We start from the raw sequence: 16,635 nt of genomic DNA, 5'->3' as shown, positions 1-16,635 counted from the left end.
AGGTGGTTATCCTGTCTACGTACCCTTAAGGCTTGTACAAAAAAGTAAAATGACTAAGAGTATATATTGAAGATGGGTTTTATGTCTTAATACTAGACGGATATAATTAAAATATTTTTTTCAAAAACCTTAAGTATCTATGGTTGCAATTATTAAATATTTCAATTTTATATTCTATAATTTTTTAAATTTTCTTAAAAATAATACTAAAATTTAGACTAAAGCATATCAATGATAATAAAAGAAAGTTAGTTTGTCTATGAAGGCTTGATTTTGAGTGTTTGCTTAATGCTTTAGAACTGTGAACCACTTGATCTAACAAATAACAACGAAGATGTGAAGTTAAAACTCAGCGTATAAGGTATATTAAAAATAAAGAAAAGGCTAAGCATATTCTAATTAACAAACCAAAATGTATTTGTATGTCTGTTGTAGACGCCAAATAACTCTAGGTACTCCCGCTAGTACGAAAATAAAATACGGAAAGATTAATTATATAGGCAATTTGAGATGGAAATATTTTCTTATAAAACAATTATTTTTAAATAACGATTATCCAGTTTAAATAATAGTTGTAGCTCAATTTTGAACTTTTTTTAATCGGTCAAATTGAGTTGGAGATATTAAATATAAGTAAACATTATTTTATTAGATTTACTTCATCTGACTTAGCAATCTTCTTTGAAATATATATACATAAGTTATACTTCCTCCTCTAGGAATGCCCGGCTGTTAACCTACGTACATTGAGGTCCCCCAAACGCGTTTTTCATTGAGTTATATCATTCTATTGAACTTTGAAAATAGTTTAACACTCCAAACAATTCCCTGTACTTTTAATTTATTTTCATTTTTTTTTTAAACGCATTGTATAATTACTACTAACTGAAAAGTTAAAATAGTAAAAGTTCTTACTTTCATCATTATGAAAAGCTTTTTTTTAATAATATTTTTTTAACAGTCGAATAAACAAAACAAATTAGCATAAACGATAAAGTAGTTAAAAAATTATCATTGTTTTTGCAATTTTCTCAGTTTTAGTATTAAAAAAACTTTTTCCTGTAAATAGTATCTAAAACTTATGGTAATTTATATTTTATTATTGTTCTTAATATGTTTATAGTAATGTCATTGTTTAAATATACTAAATCCACATTTTTTTATAATACTTAAGTTTTCTATTCTTATATTAAAATGTATTCAAATTAATCGGATGCGCATTTCTTTGTGTATAAATATAGTACACATTGTATATAAATTTTTGCATGATCGCTCTTGTATATTAAAAAAAGTTTTTTTATGTCAATCAAAATGAATTTAAAGAAAACAAACTATGAACTTATATAAATTTAGAATGACATTCTATACGATTAGCCAAATAAATACGGTTTCAGTTGTAGAAATATTTGAGAAAATCTTAAAATGTTTTGCTTTAAAATATTAGTCAGTCACATTTCATATATTAGAATGGGCACTCGGGAGAGTACAAAATTCTGCATTACATCATTTCCCATAAATTAACAACAATTAACACTAATTTGAATTATGTATCTTAATTTGTTTTATATGATTTTGTCCAGATAAATTTAAATTGAGCTATGTATTTCAGTTTTTTAAAAAGTTATGGTCGATTTTGCCTTTTTAACATTTGTTATGACCTTGACCATTCACTTTTCAAAATTAAATGGGGTCGTAATGTTAACATATATAACCTTGTTATAAAACTTTATCTATAAGTTTTTCGGTAATTTTACTTACAAACAAACAAATCTGCCATAAACATAACATTTGTTGGCGGAGGTAATCAAAAATTAATTACAATTATAATTGATATGTGTATTAGACTTTTTCATAACAAAACATCAATCAAATAAAATCCTAAGATAAAATCACTCTCTTAAACAAAAAATAATAATTTGTAAATATAAATTTCTATAGTCAAAGTACGGTAGTATTCATTTAGCACTGATATGTTGACCAATTATAATTGATAATTGAGCTAGATTTAAAATCAAACCTTTCTTCATTTTATCAAACAAGTATTTTTACTGCAAATAAATTGAAAACAATTTTTAATATTCTGTATAATTAACCAGAAAATTATGTCCTTCAGGATTTTATGAGAATGATATATGTTTAATGTACATATTCAATTTTTTTAATAATGGGCTTTTTGACATTACTGAGGCAATTTAACATTACCATAAACAAGTATATATATACAAATAAAATAGGCGTAGGTTTTGTTGATGGGATAATATTTATACAGATATACATATAAAAAAAGATATTTCTCCAACTAAAGACACATCATGCTTTTAGCACTCAATACATAAAAATGATAAGATTATTGACTTTTACAAGTTATGATTGACCTAAATTATGTTTTTAAATGTGTAAAAATGATGTTAAGTGGTGTAAAAAAGTTTTATAGAAGATGCATTAATGTAAAACTGTTGGTGCATGTATCCTTATTTAGAATATTGTGGCATTTTCTACTGCAAGAATATTTATAAAGTAGTATATGCAATATGCATGGTTTCAACTATTCAACCATTCTTAACTAAATAGTTAAAAGGGATGCTAATAGTTTTTTGTTTTTTTTGTTCAATTAATCAAACTTTAAAGGTGTCATTGCCATAAATTTTACTAAATAGAAAGAAATGAGTTTGTATAGCACAACTGTATTATAAATATCATTGAGTATGAACTCCTCATGAATTCACAATAGCTTTAAATTTTGATCAAATAGACTCACTACCATTTTTTTTTCATCTAATAAAAATCTACGAAACAAAATTAAATAGGTTAATTGATGTAGTAGAGACATTCTTTAAATAAGTATAATTTATCTTATCATATTTTAATTAATATGTCTCTGTGATTCTAAAATACTTTGTCAAATGTCATTTTGCCGAACAGACACTTTTCCAAGGGATGACTATTCCAAATGTTCGCTTTGCCTAATGGACACATTACCATAAATACATTTTGCCAAAAATAATGGTATATATAAGTTATGATGAGTCATGTTGCAATATTATGTAATTATTGATGTTACTCTAATTTACATAAATAAAATATTTAATTATTTACCACAAATTGCAATAATTAGGTATTCACTAAATAATTATTAATTAATCTGATTATAAGGATGCTTTCATTTAAAACTGCTCTTAGAATAGTTTTGACAAAAATCATGCCAAACACAATAGCCATAAATAAATTATTAAAAGAAGTAATAACTACGAACATTTTAGTTGATATGATGCTATTGAGGAAACATGACTCCATCATTGCATTCTTGAATCCAATTGATAGTCAGCTGAGCTGACTACACACAAGGAATTGAATCTAATACGTAAAAAGACACAACAGTTGGCTGGCAAGGTTATAGTATAAGTATTCTGGAATGCATATTACACATGGTATAATATTCAATGATTACCTTCAAAGAACAGACCACCAACAATAATTGTTACATAGCATTCTTACAGCATTTGAAAGAGGAAATCATAGAGAGACAGCCAAATTTGAGAAGAAAAAGTTATGATTTATCAAAATAATGCACAAGCGCTAATCACTAACAAATTGGGCAAAATTACATGGACTAAAGTACAAATTGCTTCCCTATCCACCATATTCTCTGGACCTAGCCCAACTGACATGCTTTACTACTTGCATCCATCGAAATAATGCCCACTGGAAAAAAATCTGAGGTAGTTGCCATAATTGAGGACTATTTTGAGACTAAGATAAATGGTACTATAAAAATGTAATTTGAAAATGGTATGCCTGCTATAATCGATGTATCGCCCTTGAAAGTAAAGTTATTAAAAAAATTAATCCGTTTTTTTTAATATTTTATGTAATATCTTCTTTTTTAAGACAGTATTAACTAAACTTGTAAGGCGAATGTATGTAGTTTTTACTCTCCGTCTGAATAAAGCTAGAAATTTGACTTGTAATTTCCCGAGTTTTTCAAGTTTTGAGTATTCGATTTTAAATAAAAGGGACTTTTTTATAATAAAAAAAAATTCAAACCCGTTCAAGTAATTATCAAATAATTGTTGGCTTTAATTAACTATATTTTTTATAGGATTGAATCTAACACTTATATTTTTAACTTATATCGAATATTTACAAAAAATTTACTTACTTACTATGAATGGAACTTACAACAATGGAATTAGCAGATATTACAAAGAATGTTTACAAAATTTTCATTAATATCAGAAGTGTTAAAGATTGTTATATAAAACTACAAAACATTTAACAAAATTTCAATTAGTTCCAAGGTTATCACTTATGCCAAAAAAGTGGTAACAAGGATTTGTTTAGCCTTCAGTTTGTTTGTGAGCAGGATTACTGCGAAAGTTACCTTTTTATTTTAGTGGCATATCATAGGAAGGCTATTTATGTTAGAATTAAGCTGCCATTAAGTTTTGAGAGACCAATATCACACTAAACATTATTTATTTTAAATACAGGATAACGGATAAAGATAAAAGTCTTTTTTTGTGAAACTGCGTGAAAAATTTTGGTTAAAATTTCTCGAAATGTGATATATGTGAAGAGTAAGATACCATTAAATAATGTTAAGGTCACTCAAAATGCAAAATTGAACATGACATTTCAACAAATTGAGAGTTCAAGGCACATAAACAAATTGAGATACATTACTCAAAGTACTGTGATTTTTTTTAATTTCTAAGGAAAATCATTTTCTGGACTACCGAGCGTCCATTCTTTTTTTCATTACAAGAAATTAATAATCAGCCACTATAAAAAACTTTATTCAGATATATGAAATTATTTATTCTATGTACTGAAAATTCTACATACCCCAAAAACAAGCTATTAATAAAAGATTGAGTATCTAAAATACTTAAATAAATAAAACTTATATAGAAGTCCTTTTTATGGTTAAAAAGTGTAATTATAGATTGATTCTGTATTTTGCTATCAACTCGATATCTTTCCATTTTTAGGGAGATAAAATGATGAAAAACAGTCCTCTTCATTAACTACTTATTACTTATTCATAAGACATAGTGATAAGGAATATCATAGCTAATATTAAGAAAAATATACAATTATCAATAAAATAATATCTGGTTTATTATTAATAATAAATCGTAAAGTTGAGTAAAATGATTATTTATGGACTCTGTCTTGGATAAATTCCATTTATTGTTTATGGATTTTAAGAAAAAGTCTTTTTTTTCATTACAACAAAGCAAATGAACAACATTCTTCATAAAATATAACACTGTATTTGCGGGCATCTAACCATCTTTATTTAGTAAATACTTTTACGACAAATTCTACTAAATCTTCCACACAAACAATTTGCTGTTGAGGATAATATGATTTGGAAAGTACGCCAAAACTGCAGTGAGGAGATATTTTTGAATGATTTCCAGCAAGAAATTCTTTATAAACATTATCAAATGTACCACAAAGAAGCATGTATACAAAAAAATCTAAAATGATATAATTTCAATTCTGGCTTCTGTAAAAGACATTAATTATTAAAAATATAACTTCCCATCATTTTTAACTTCTTTACCACAGTTAAGACATTGAATTTAAAGACGTAGAACACTAGTTAAACGCTGCAATTCATGATATAAGAGAGATGACGTACAATTAGAGCCTTTCTTAATAGTTTCCTGGAATTATTTTAGAACAAGATTACAAAGACTGAAAACGTTAGATAAAAATTTACCTGCTTAGCCTCACCAAAAACTTATATTATTTTGTATGTTCATAATCCTTCATTCGTTATAGCAAAAAAGTTAACTTTATAAAGAAAAAGAAAATCTGTCTTTTCTATTTAATGTGACGAAAAGGATTGATCTGGGTTCAAAAAGTCCACAGTTAATAAAATAATAGATTCTTAATGACTTTTTACGTATTTAACCCTTGTATTGTTATCTTTATGTTCACTTAACACTGTTGTTTATGTTTAATATCCAATCAACCAAGGTTTTTTTTTTTTGCATAGACTCTCTGAACAATAAGGCACAAGAGAATGATTATAAAAAAATATAGCAAATATCGTTTCACCGTTCTATAATACTCAATTCGAGTCACACAGTCTTTTGATAATTTTTTATCTTCCTTATCCAACCCAAAAAATGTCCAAAAACATACGTTTTATGGCACAATTGAGAAATAGGAAACATTTGTGGACATTGGTCTCGCCAAAAAAGAAACACACTCGTAATCAAATCAATGAAAACAAGAGGTTTTAATTTCTCATGTATTCAATGGTCCTAAAGAAAAGGAACAACCATTTTTTAGATACTTTTCAATTATATGTCCTTCTTGTATATCTACATCATGAAAAGTGACATTTCCATGCTCTGAAATTCGGATATCATAGATATTGACAATAGATGAAGAACAAATTGGGATTTCATGGCAAAAATATATTTGATTATATCCTTATAACAATGGCGTCAAAAGATTGAAAATATAAGAAGAATAATAAACTTTTTCTACCATCATCAATTTTAATTCATCCTTATTATATTATTTAATGATGTACAATGTTAAAGTGGCTATGGCAGTTTTTTGTAGCATTATACTTTAAAAAAATGCATTCAAATTAAACTAGAGGTTCTAAGCAAGACGATTTTTTTTTTTGTGATTTATACAATTTCCATCTAAAAGTAGAGAAATTTGGTCTTACAAGAATAGTCTTTTATTTAATAATGAAACAAAAATAGACCTTTTTTTAAACCCCCAACTTTTCTCATTTTCACATTTTTTCTAACGTTGATTTCTAGTAATTGCCTGACGTACACGCTAGAATTATTCCATATTGATTATTAGTTTCTACTCCGAGTCTAAAAATTACTTACACTGAAAACTCTCAAGTCTCATTGTTACTCACCGTCGTTCAAGAGCACATACACTAGTTATTAATTTATACTAAGATGTTCTGTTTTCAAGAATGCAAGAATAATAATAAGAGCATTGAAAAATCAAAACCTTGCTCAGATTTTCGACTAGAAAAGCCACTCCCAGTTTTCAACTAAATTTTCTATTTACCTCTGCTCATTCATAACTTATAAAGTGAACATATTTCCTTCTCTAAGTGAGAGGGCGAATAGAGCCTACACACATTAAGTTACGAATTATCCTTTCCCCTGAGATCGTTGTTTACCGAGCAGTGTCACTACTATATATATTTATTCTAAAATGCAGTCTTTCAATTTAATGACATATCGCCTCGTGTACAGTATTTTGATAACCAAAACATTACTAAATAATTATACTTTCAAACATATGTGAAGATAATTAAATACTCTGAAAATGCTATACTCAATGACATACTTACTACTTATTGAAAAAGAAAGTAATTTCAAGATCTTGTTCTTTCAAATTCAAAAAAAATGTTGATAAGGGTTTTATTTAACAAAGGAATGATTTATATTTTTAGATGAGAAGCAGAATAAAGTAAATTTTTGCTCCAAGGAATAAGTGAAAAACAATATGCTAACAAAGACGTATTTTATATTGAAATACTTACATATGTTGAAAGAATATTTTAGCTATTTATTATTGATTAGAAGTAATAAGGACTAATAGTTATCAATCATGATTTTTGTGTTCCTAATTTTTGTATATATTGTACAATTTAGTTAAATCTACCTTCCGATACAATTTTTCAATTTATTTAAAGAGAACTATCAGAGTTTAATGATGAATGAAAGGAAGCATGGATGCTTACTAAGTATTATATATTTACTGTTCACATTCAAAGTAGGTAGACAATCTAATAATTGGAAAAGATTTAACAGAGTAGATACATTTAAGATCTATAAATTATTATTTTTCATTAGGGAAAAATAACAAACAAGAGAGAAGAGCTGGAAAGGAAACTTGTTAGAGCGTACATTGTTATTTTTTTAAAGTTGTGTTTTTGTTATGTCTTCCTTCATAACGACACCAATTGTATCTTAATATGTTCTAAAATTATGCAAAATTATGCATTTATAACATTCTGTGCTACCTAGAACTATCAATACTTAATGGTCTCTTACTGTATCCATATAATAATTAATCTTCCTATCCAGTTAAATAAAAATTTATCCGTAGCTTTTGACATAATCCTGGGAACCGACAGACAAACTAACGAACATATGTAAAAACATTACTTCCATTTTTCTTCGTTGGCGGAGGATTGATTCAAAAGGATCTAACCAAAGACTGTGTCGATATATTGACAAAAAGTTAAATTGCCTTAAGAAATAATGAATAAATGGCTCAAGAGGGGGGAGGGTAAATTCTGCATATTGCATGTATAGAGTATTCCTCGAATTAGCCAAATGTGGAATGTTTTGTAATTTGATAAGGCTATTGAAATCAAATGCCTTCTTTCTTGCAAACAAAAATAAACTTCAAAAAATCTCCACAATAAAAAATATACAATATATCAAAACCTTTTTTTGCACCTTAATAAAGTAAATTTATTCAATTTTTCTCTTATTCAGATCATACTTGGACTTTTATGTATGTATTTTTTTGCATTTATAAAAATCAGCCGATTAATGAGTTTGTTATTATACCAAATAATTGGTATTGGTCCCAAAAGTGCATAAGTATTAGTGGAGTTCAAGTCTGATATTAGCCATACTTATAGAGTGTATTTCATTAATCAATAGAAAACAAATGTTATAATAACCGCATATTTGCTGATCCGGTACCCTTTAGGTGTTAGATATTTTGAAATTTTACGGAGGGATTAGTGGGATTTTCCCATAAACTTTGAAATGACAATTTTTTCACTATGTACAGCATTCCATGATGTCTTAGTTATAGCTTGTTTTTGAAGGTTTGTTCTTGTTTTTGCCGGTTTCACCATCATAAAGCTGAACGTCTGGATAGCTTTGACTGCTTTCCTACCACAGTCATTGTCTAAGACAATCCAACAACACATTCACGAGTAAATTGCCCAGGGTTTATGGCCTTAAATTATTCATATACCCAAAACTATGTGTATTAAAAAGCAAATGCTTAACACTATTCTGTGCCTAAACTAACATATAACTTCGGAAAAGCCGCAGTGAGACACCCTTAATTCAATTATTGTTTTGCACTATGATAGGGGATACATACATAATCTATTACATAATTTTCTTGATAAATTACCGTAGACAGTAAATATTTTTTTAATTTTTCTGCTTCTATACATTCGCAAAATATTTCTTTGTGAGAGCAGCTATTTATTTTTTCTTTCAAAGCTATTATTTATATTTGATATATATGATAACTCAAATAAATTGTCTAATAAATAATATGGATTATTTATTCTTTAAAAATCGAACCTTTTTTTTATTTTAAGTAATTGTTATAAAGATAACAAATATTTGTTCACTAATTATACTTTTTTTTTCAGCAGAATGTGGAACATGTGAGAAGTTAGTTGTATTATAATCTAATTCCAAAATAAATTTGAAGATCAAGTGAGACTTGAAAGAATATTAACTATATAAAAAATACAGAAGAACATATTCAAAAAAATAATGGGATTGCTTCATATTATGATGTTGTTTGTTATTTTGGCTGTGGAAATGATGTTCTTTCAACGAGTTGGAAGCACGCCACAAAGACATTCTAATGATGGTAAGTATTTGATTATTTGTTATTGAGTTTTGAACGAAATGTATTTTTTTACCAAATTAATGTAAATAATATTTAAAATACTCTTATTACCATTAATAACTTTTTTGATATTGTTATGAGTCCTTTAATGTATTTGAAATGTCAAAGCAAATGTATTGATTCCACAGATAAAAGTTATGATAAAAATATGCAAAAGTTTAAAAAACGTTAAATGATATATAGGTTATATATAGAATTGTAAATCATATGACCTGCCCATATGTTAAAAACATCCAAAAAAAACACTTATAAATTACATTTAGGTAATCTCAGATATTAATTTTACTGTTATCTTCTCCTGTACGGATGGTTTTGTACGGATATATTATCGGACAAATGAAGTTAATCCAATAACGGAATAAATAACCTTTCACCTTTTTCCAATATATTGATTATCAACGTTTGTAAACATGACTTTTATCCCCTTTTGATCGTAAGAGATCTAAACGTCATATTAAACGAATCAGACATACACCAATCAAAAAAAATTATCGAAGCATAACTAGTGTTTTGATCCCAGAAGACAATGTGTTCCAACCAATGGGACATACGACTTTTTGAATCAATTTTGATGTTGTCTCTCCTTCTATCCGTTCAAAAACTATAAACGCTTGTTTGCGGTCCTCTTCATGAACCAGAACATAACCTTATTAAAATTAATTTCCAATTTTGTATACCTAAGAAACGGTTAAATTCCCACAAATGGGTATTAGAAGACAAACATTTTATAAAATAACTAATATACGTTTTTATTAATCACTTTAACACTTCATTTAACAATAAAAAAAATACACATCTCCTGTTTCATATGACTAAATATAATACCATAGAGTTTATTCATAAAAAAAGAAAGAGATAATTGTGGTTTAAAAGAAGGTTGATGAAATTTTATAAAAATGTTCTTGATTTTTACGTATTATTACTTACAAAACCACAAACTTACGTCCATTCTCAGAAATTGTGGAATTGGAATTTTAAGTAAAAATCGTCACTGAAAATAAGCATACGTAGAAAAAAAAAACTTGCTTCTAATCAAGAAAACTGTCAATTGAGGCTATATTATTACGGACTTTTCTGAGATATTAAAACTTTAAGCTATGTGCTTCCAAAAGAATATTAATTTTTTATCGGCTAAAGTAAGGTAAACTCAAAAAGAAGTTATAACTTATTTTATAAAAACGAACTTTAAGGATGGGAAAGCTTTGGGAACAGATGCTATTGATGGGAAAATTTGAATTTGGTCAATTTATGTGGCTGTTTCTTATTTTTTTGAGACGGGAAAGTTTACAGGAGTTTTCCAAAGTCTTTGAAGAAAAGCAGGATTCCCTTATTCTGTGTAAGGTTTTAACTACAAATGTCAGTAGCTAAAGACTAATTACTATACTCAATGAAAACCTTATAATTCTTTTTAGTATTTTCGTAGCAAAAATGGACACAATCTGAAATTATAAGCTTGGCCTTTCTAAAACGAGGATTCCTGAAAGGAAATAAGATTTCCGACATTTTAAGAATATTTAAGCTGGAATTTAGATTGTACAAAGTAAAGGGAGATTTGGTGAAATAAGTGCTGTGGACTCCACAAAACCTCTGATAGCATAATACACGAATATATATTGAGAGGAATACAAAAAAAAATATTCTCGAAAAGGTTTCATCAGAATTATAAATCTTTTTTTAATTGTACATCAACTTTTTCATTTCAAAAATGTTAGGAATAAAATGTCAAAGTAAGGGATCTTTTCATACCATCAGGGAAGATAAAATTTATTGTTTATTCTTCTATTTACAAATCTTTTCCAAACTTATTTAACTATCATTTATGCTACTTCTTAAAAGGTAATTTTTATTTCATGCTTAGTCTAAAAGCAATTGATAGAAAAAGAAATGCCTAAAAAAGCTATTACATCCAACCTACTTATATTCCATAAACAGCTTTAGAGAATTATACAAAAAATTTATCAAAAGATTGTAATTGATATTTCAAGAAACTCATAGTCTGGGTGGCTTGTAACTGTTAAATCCCTCATTCCTTATAAATAAGTAATGATAAGAATTGATTTTATAAATGACAAAATACTTTAACTTTTTATTTCTTGTGTAGCTGTTCAGAAAAGTTTCCAAGCACTTCAGATTTCTAAGATTTTATAACATCGAGCATTACCAGAATTACAAAATAATATTTAATATTTTTAATTTGTTTGGTTTATCCTCAAAAATTTAAAAAAAAAGAGACATTGAGTTTGCTTTATGAAGACGTAAAAGTATGATTACTGAGAAGTTGACCTTAGAATTGAGAGTCAAATAAATCAGACGCAACCCGATATTCTGTACCTTCCAATAATGTTCCAAAAAAATATTAATTATTGTGGAACTATGCTGGGGATATATTATATTACTACCCTTCATTTTTGTAACGAATTGATACACAAACTTGAGAAATTTAAAAATTATTTCACATCTACAAAATAATTATTGTGGTTTTGCAGGTTCAAGATTTTAAACTCATACTTTTTTGCAATTATTATTTCAAAACTTATTTATTAAATTATACTTAAAACCATCTTTGAACAAATATTTTCATAAAAAAAATTTCAGAACCATTGACTCTCCCAATTTTGAGTTTTGATTGGAAGAATAAAGTTTGAAAGACAGACAAGCTAACATTTTATTTAATATTTTATGTAAATCATATATTTTTGCATGTCAAAATAGATTGCAATATTTAATATTTTGTTAATAACATGGAAACATGTTTCTTTATTAAAGAAAAATCAGTCAATTTTCAATTTATAAATGTAATAGTATTATTTGATGTGTCAATAGAATAAGCTGTTTTGATCCATATTTTGTACTATATAGAAAAAATTTAGAAACAATATTTTATCCATGTTAGTATTATTATTTATAATTTTGTTAATAGTATTATTATAATTATACTTCGTTCACAAGAATTATATGATCTTTTTAGCATGAAAAACACGCACTTTTTTTTTTATATGAGCATTTGAAATATTGACCAGGTTCTAGAAGGACAATTTAAGAAAATAAACCATTTCTTTTTCACAGATAGAATAATTTGTGAACTAGAGACAAAAAAAAAGTTATTTGATAATTCCAACGATGTGATTGTCACTCCCACAGAAAATTATCCATTTTGAAGGAAAATATATTTTAGAGATAAAATTTTAACAACAGAGTAAATCCTCACTAAATCGGTATTGAAAAATCAGAATTCGATCCAACTTTGTATACTTCATTCTTTTTTTTTTCAATTAAATGTTTGGTATGATACTTATTTTTGAAATTTTGAAATTTTTTGATATACAAATAAAATAAAAATAGATAATTATATTATTTAATTAACATTTCTTACATCATGTAATGAAAAATACAATTTAAAAAATGATATAAATATAACTAAAAGAATTTTAATCAATTATCTCCAGAATAAATATCTCTATTATATTAGGGTGTATCGTATTGACAATAGTTCGGATTTTGGTATCGCCAGATATCTTTTATTTTGCATTTTATTCCTCTAAACAAGAAAATAACCATCAAACCGCCAAAAAAATGGTCCTTCATGGACGCGTTTTGATTTCAAAGTTTGTAAAATGTCAAAAAAAAAGGAAATTTTGGTGTTGTTTAATTAAAATTATCGATTTGAATCCAGTTACAGAATTTTAATTTTAATAATATTAAGTACTATAGATAAAACATATGTTTTGCAAAATTTTTCAACAATTCTTAAATATTATCTTTTGATTCCGCGTATTACGCGCATGTATTTTGAATTTTCTCTTCATTTTTATTAATCAAATCTCATTTTTTGATTTTATTATCCAAAATACTTTCGTTGTTCTTTTAAGCAAAATCAGACAACCGATTTATAATTTTTTACTACAAAAACTGTCAATTAAACTCTTAAAAATACGACCTTCCTTAATTTCTAAGGTTGATTTGTTTTTATTCATAAATACCAAATTCCCAACTTTTTTCATTTTGGTACAGTCTAATGTATGTATTTCAAAACTTACATTTTCTGTTGATAACGTTCAGCGCTAAAAAATAAATTTAATTCGTCTCATATAAAGTTTGATAAACGAGATTACATTTAAGTTCACATTCACATTCATAACTTCACATTGAGTAAATATAAAAATATACTCTTGCAAAACATTTTTTAAATATTTTTCTCAAATGATATGTCTGTTGAAATTAAAAAACAGTTTTAAAAGATGGTACCATTTGAAAATTGGTTTATATCACCTTTTTAATAAAATTGCAAAAAAAGTACTTTACATTTATCTTAGGAACAAATCATCCAATTTGTAAATAAAAAATATGAATTTTGAGTTTTAAGGTAAAATATACAGCTACAAAAAATTTAATTTAATTTTAAGTTGGACAGGTGAAAAAAGAAAAAAAAATTTTTTTTACATCCACCATTGGCAAAAGTGAAAACCATAATATTTTTAGATATTAAGATAGTAAAATTAAACATATTATGTTTGAATATGGAAAGATATTAGATCAAACGTACATGTATAAGAAACAAGTGTTAAATGAGTCATTCCATTGAGAAATTTCTCGAGAAAATAGTTTCAATTTCCGTTATCACATTTCTTCATTTTTGTTATGAAAACTTGTTTTTACATATTTAAAAAAAAAGTTTCTAAAGTGTTCAATCTTTAGATGGGTAATATTTCACATACAAATCAGAAACCTAATTGATGGAATTAGGAATAATAATGTTGTTTATAAAAATTATTACTTCATTATATATAATTTATTTCCTGATTAATTTTATTTTACGAGTTTATTCAGCTTACTTTATAAATGATGTGATGAATTTTATATATAGAACAGAAATATGGTTTTGATCTATTGAATATGAAAATAAGCTACCCACAAATGAAACAAAGTATTTTAACTGTCTTTGGTCTAAATATTTATGAGTTATGATCCAAAAGAAATATTTCTTTACTAATTTCAATTTCAATTCTAAAATATATCTAGTTTAATTATGTGTTACGTGTGTCCACAACTTTTGTATTATTAGTTTATTTATGACAGATAAACAGGTTAAACGTATTTTTGTTATTATTTGTAGATTGCTATTATTGTAAAAAAAACAAAACGAAAGAAAAAATATATTGTGGATTTTTTTTTCAATTATGAAAGATTGTTTATTGTTTTGTTTTTTAATGCCAGATAGGCTTAATTTTATTTTTAATGATGAAGTAAACAAAACAAAAGTATTTAATAACATGACATCAATTTAATTTAATAAATACAATTATGATACATATCTCACATGTGTAAAACACAAAATCAAACGCAAGATAAAAAGACACAATAAATATTTCTTTTATTTCGTATTAAGAGAGTATGGGAACAATTATGACTTACAGTGTTAACTTCGTAGCCTCTCTAAGTAGATTATCAAAGTAATTAAAACATCAGAGGATTTTTGTTTCCTGACGTAGTTGCTCTAATTAATACTAGGTTTGTCCCTTAGTCCTCCAATGAGGGATTCAGACTATGACGGATGTTCTAGAGTAATCGAGATGCTATCTCTTAGAAAAAAAAAAACATTTTATGTGTTATGTGGTCCAAACATTGAATTTAAACTTTAGTACACTTACATAATGAAATTTTTTTATCCGAAATTGGAGAATTAGTTTGTGCCCTCAACATTACCCCTTACTTGTCACATTATTAGTCTTCTTATGAGGGTTCTTGTAACAAAAAAAATGGTAAAAATCTAGATAAGGTTATTAATTATAAGAATTTAATGGACCTGGGCTTGTGTTTGATGAGTTTGTACAAAAAATATTTTTATAGGGAATACAAGATCTGTTATCAAAATACTAAGTCAACTTTATAATCCTTTGTCTTCAAGTAGATTAACAAATCTTTAGGCAGAGTTTATGGTGTTCCCCTTGCTTATTTCAATGTTTCGTCGAAAGCTCGAAGATCCTTCTGGAAATTGAATGTGTCTCTCTTGTTATTTAAACATTGGAATTCGGGAAGAACTTAAAAAGATGATCAAAATTATTCAAATGGTGATATATGGTAATTTTTAGGTATTAACTTACCCATCATTAAAGAAGAAATTATAAAGTTCATCCAAGGTTTATGATAAAAAAATTAAATGCCATGGACCATCTGGGTTGCCATTTGAATTTTTCAAAAGGTTAAAAAATGTATTTTCTTCAATCCTCGAAGAAGTGTTTATGGAAATATTCAAGCAGGGTTTTGTTCTTGACTTCATGAGCACTGGATCCTTAACTTTAGTCCTAAAGACGAACAAGTCAAAGTATGATGTTTAAAATTACAGACCCATTTCCCTCCTGAATACTTCATTCTATAATACTCACCGGAATATTGAATCGAAGATTTTCCAGAATTCTTCCATACATTATATTAACAGATCAGAAAGGATTTTTTGCGTCACTAGAGGATATACCACACTTTATATCAGATGAAATAGACTTTTATGCATCATCCAAGTACGCTACATTTTTTTCTACTTCGAAAAGGCATTCGTTACTGTCTTACACAGGTTCATTTTCGAATAGCTATATAGGATACAGACTGCCGGAAGGGTTTATTAACATTGTTTCAGTCATTCTTTGAAAGCATTTATATTCCTGGTGATCAATCTAATTTTGCATTCAGTGTGGAGCTCGACAAGAAGATTTGATATCACCATCTGTCTTTCTAAAAGCAATGATTGAATTAAACGAGATTATCAACTCCAACTACAGCCTTGACAGTTTGGAAATAAATGAAAAGTCATTGAAGGCTTATTATTCGTTCATGATATTACCTTATTTCTAACGGAAACACAAGAAAAACTAACATATTCCATCTCTTACGTCATTAAAGTCATTCAGGATTTCAAAAAATATCGGTTCTCTTCATCAACATTGAGAAGGCTCAGATCTTATC

The 16,635-nt window shown here is 26.8% G+C and overlaps 1 protein-coding gene across 2 annotated transcripts in view; it reads left to right on the top strand.

Annotated features, from left to right (window-relative positions):
• Positions 1 to 16,635, top strand: part of LOC121129792 (limbic system-associated membrane protein) — a 262,656-nt gene that overhangs the window by 149,832 nt on the left and 96,189 nt on the right. Inside the window, exon 3 of one of the 2 annotated variants that reach the window (XM_040725515.2) lies at positions 9,416 to 9,639. In XM_040725515.2, the coding sequence (XP_040581449.1) occupies positions 9,540 to 9,639 (100 nt within the window). In that variant the 5' untranslated portion in view covers positions 9,416 to 9,539. Of the gene's footprint in view, positions 1 to 9,412; positions 9,640 to 16,635 lie in introns of both variants that reach the window. The other variant, XM_071893418.1, reaches the window with a different exon arrangement.

The sequence above is a fragment of the Lepeophtheirus salmonis genome, chromosome 14 (genome assembly GCF_016086655.4).
Source record: "Lepeophtheirus salmonis chromosome 14, UVic_Lsal_1.4, whole genome shotgun sequence".
Taxonomy (NCBI): domain Eukaryota; kingdom Metazoa; phylum Arthropoda; class Copepoda; order Siphonostomatoida; family Caligidae; genus Lepeophtheirus; species Lepeophtheirus salmonis.
This window is presented reverse-complemented; position numbering and strand designations above follow the sequence as displayed.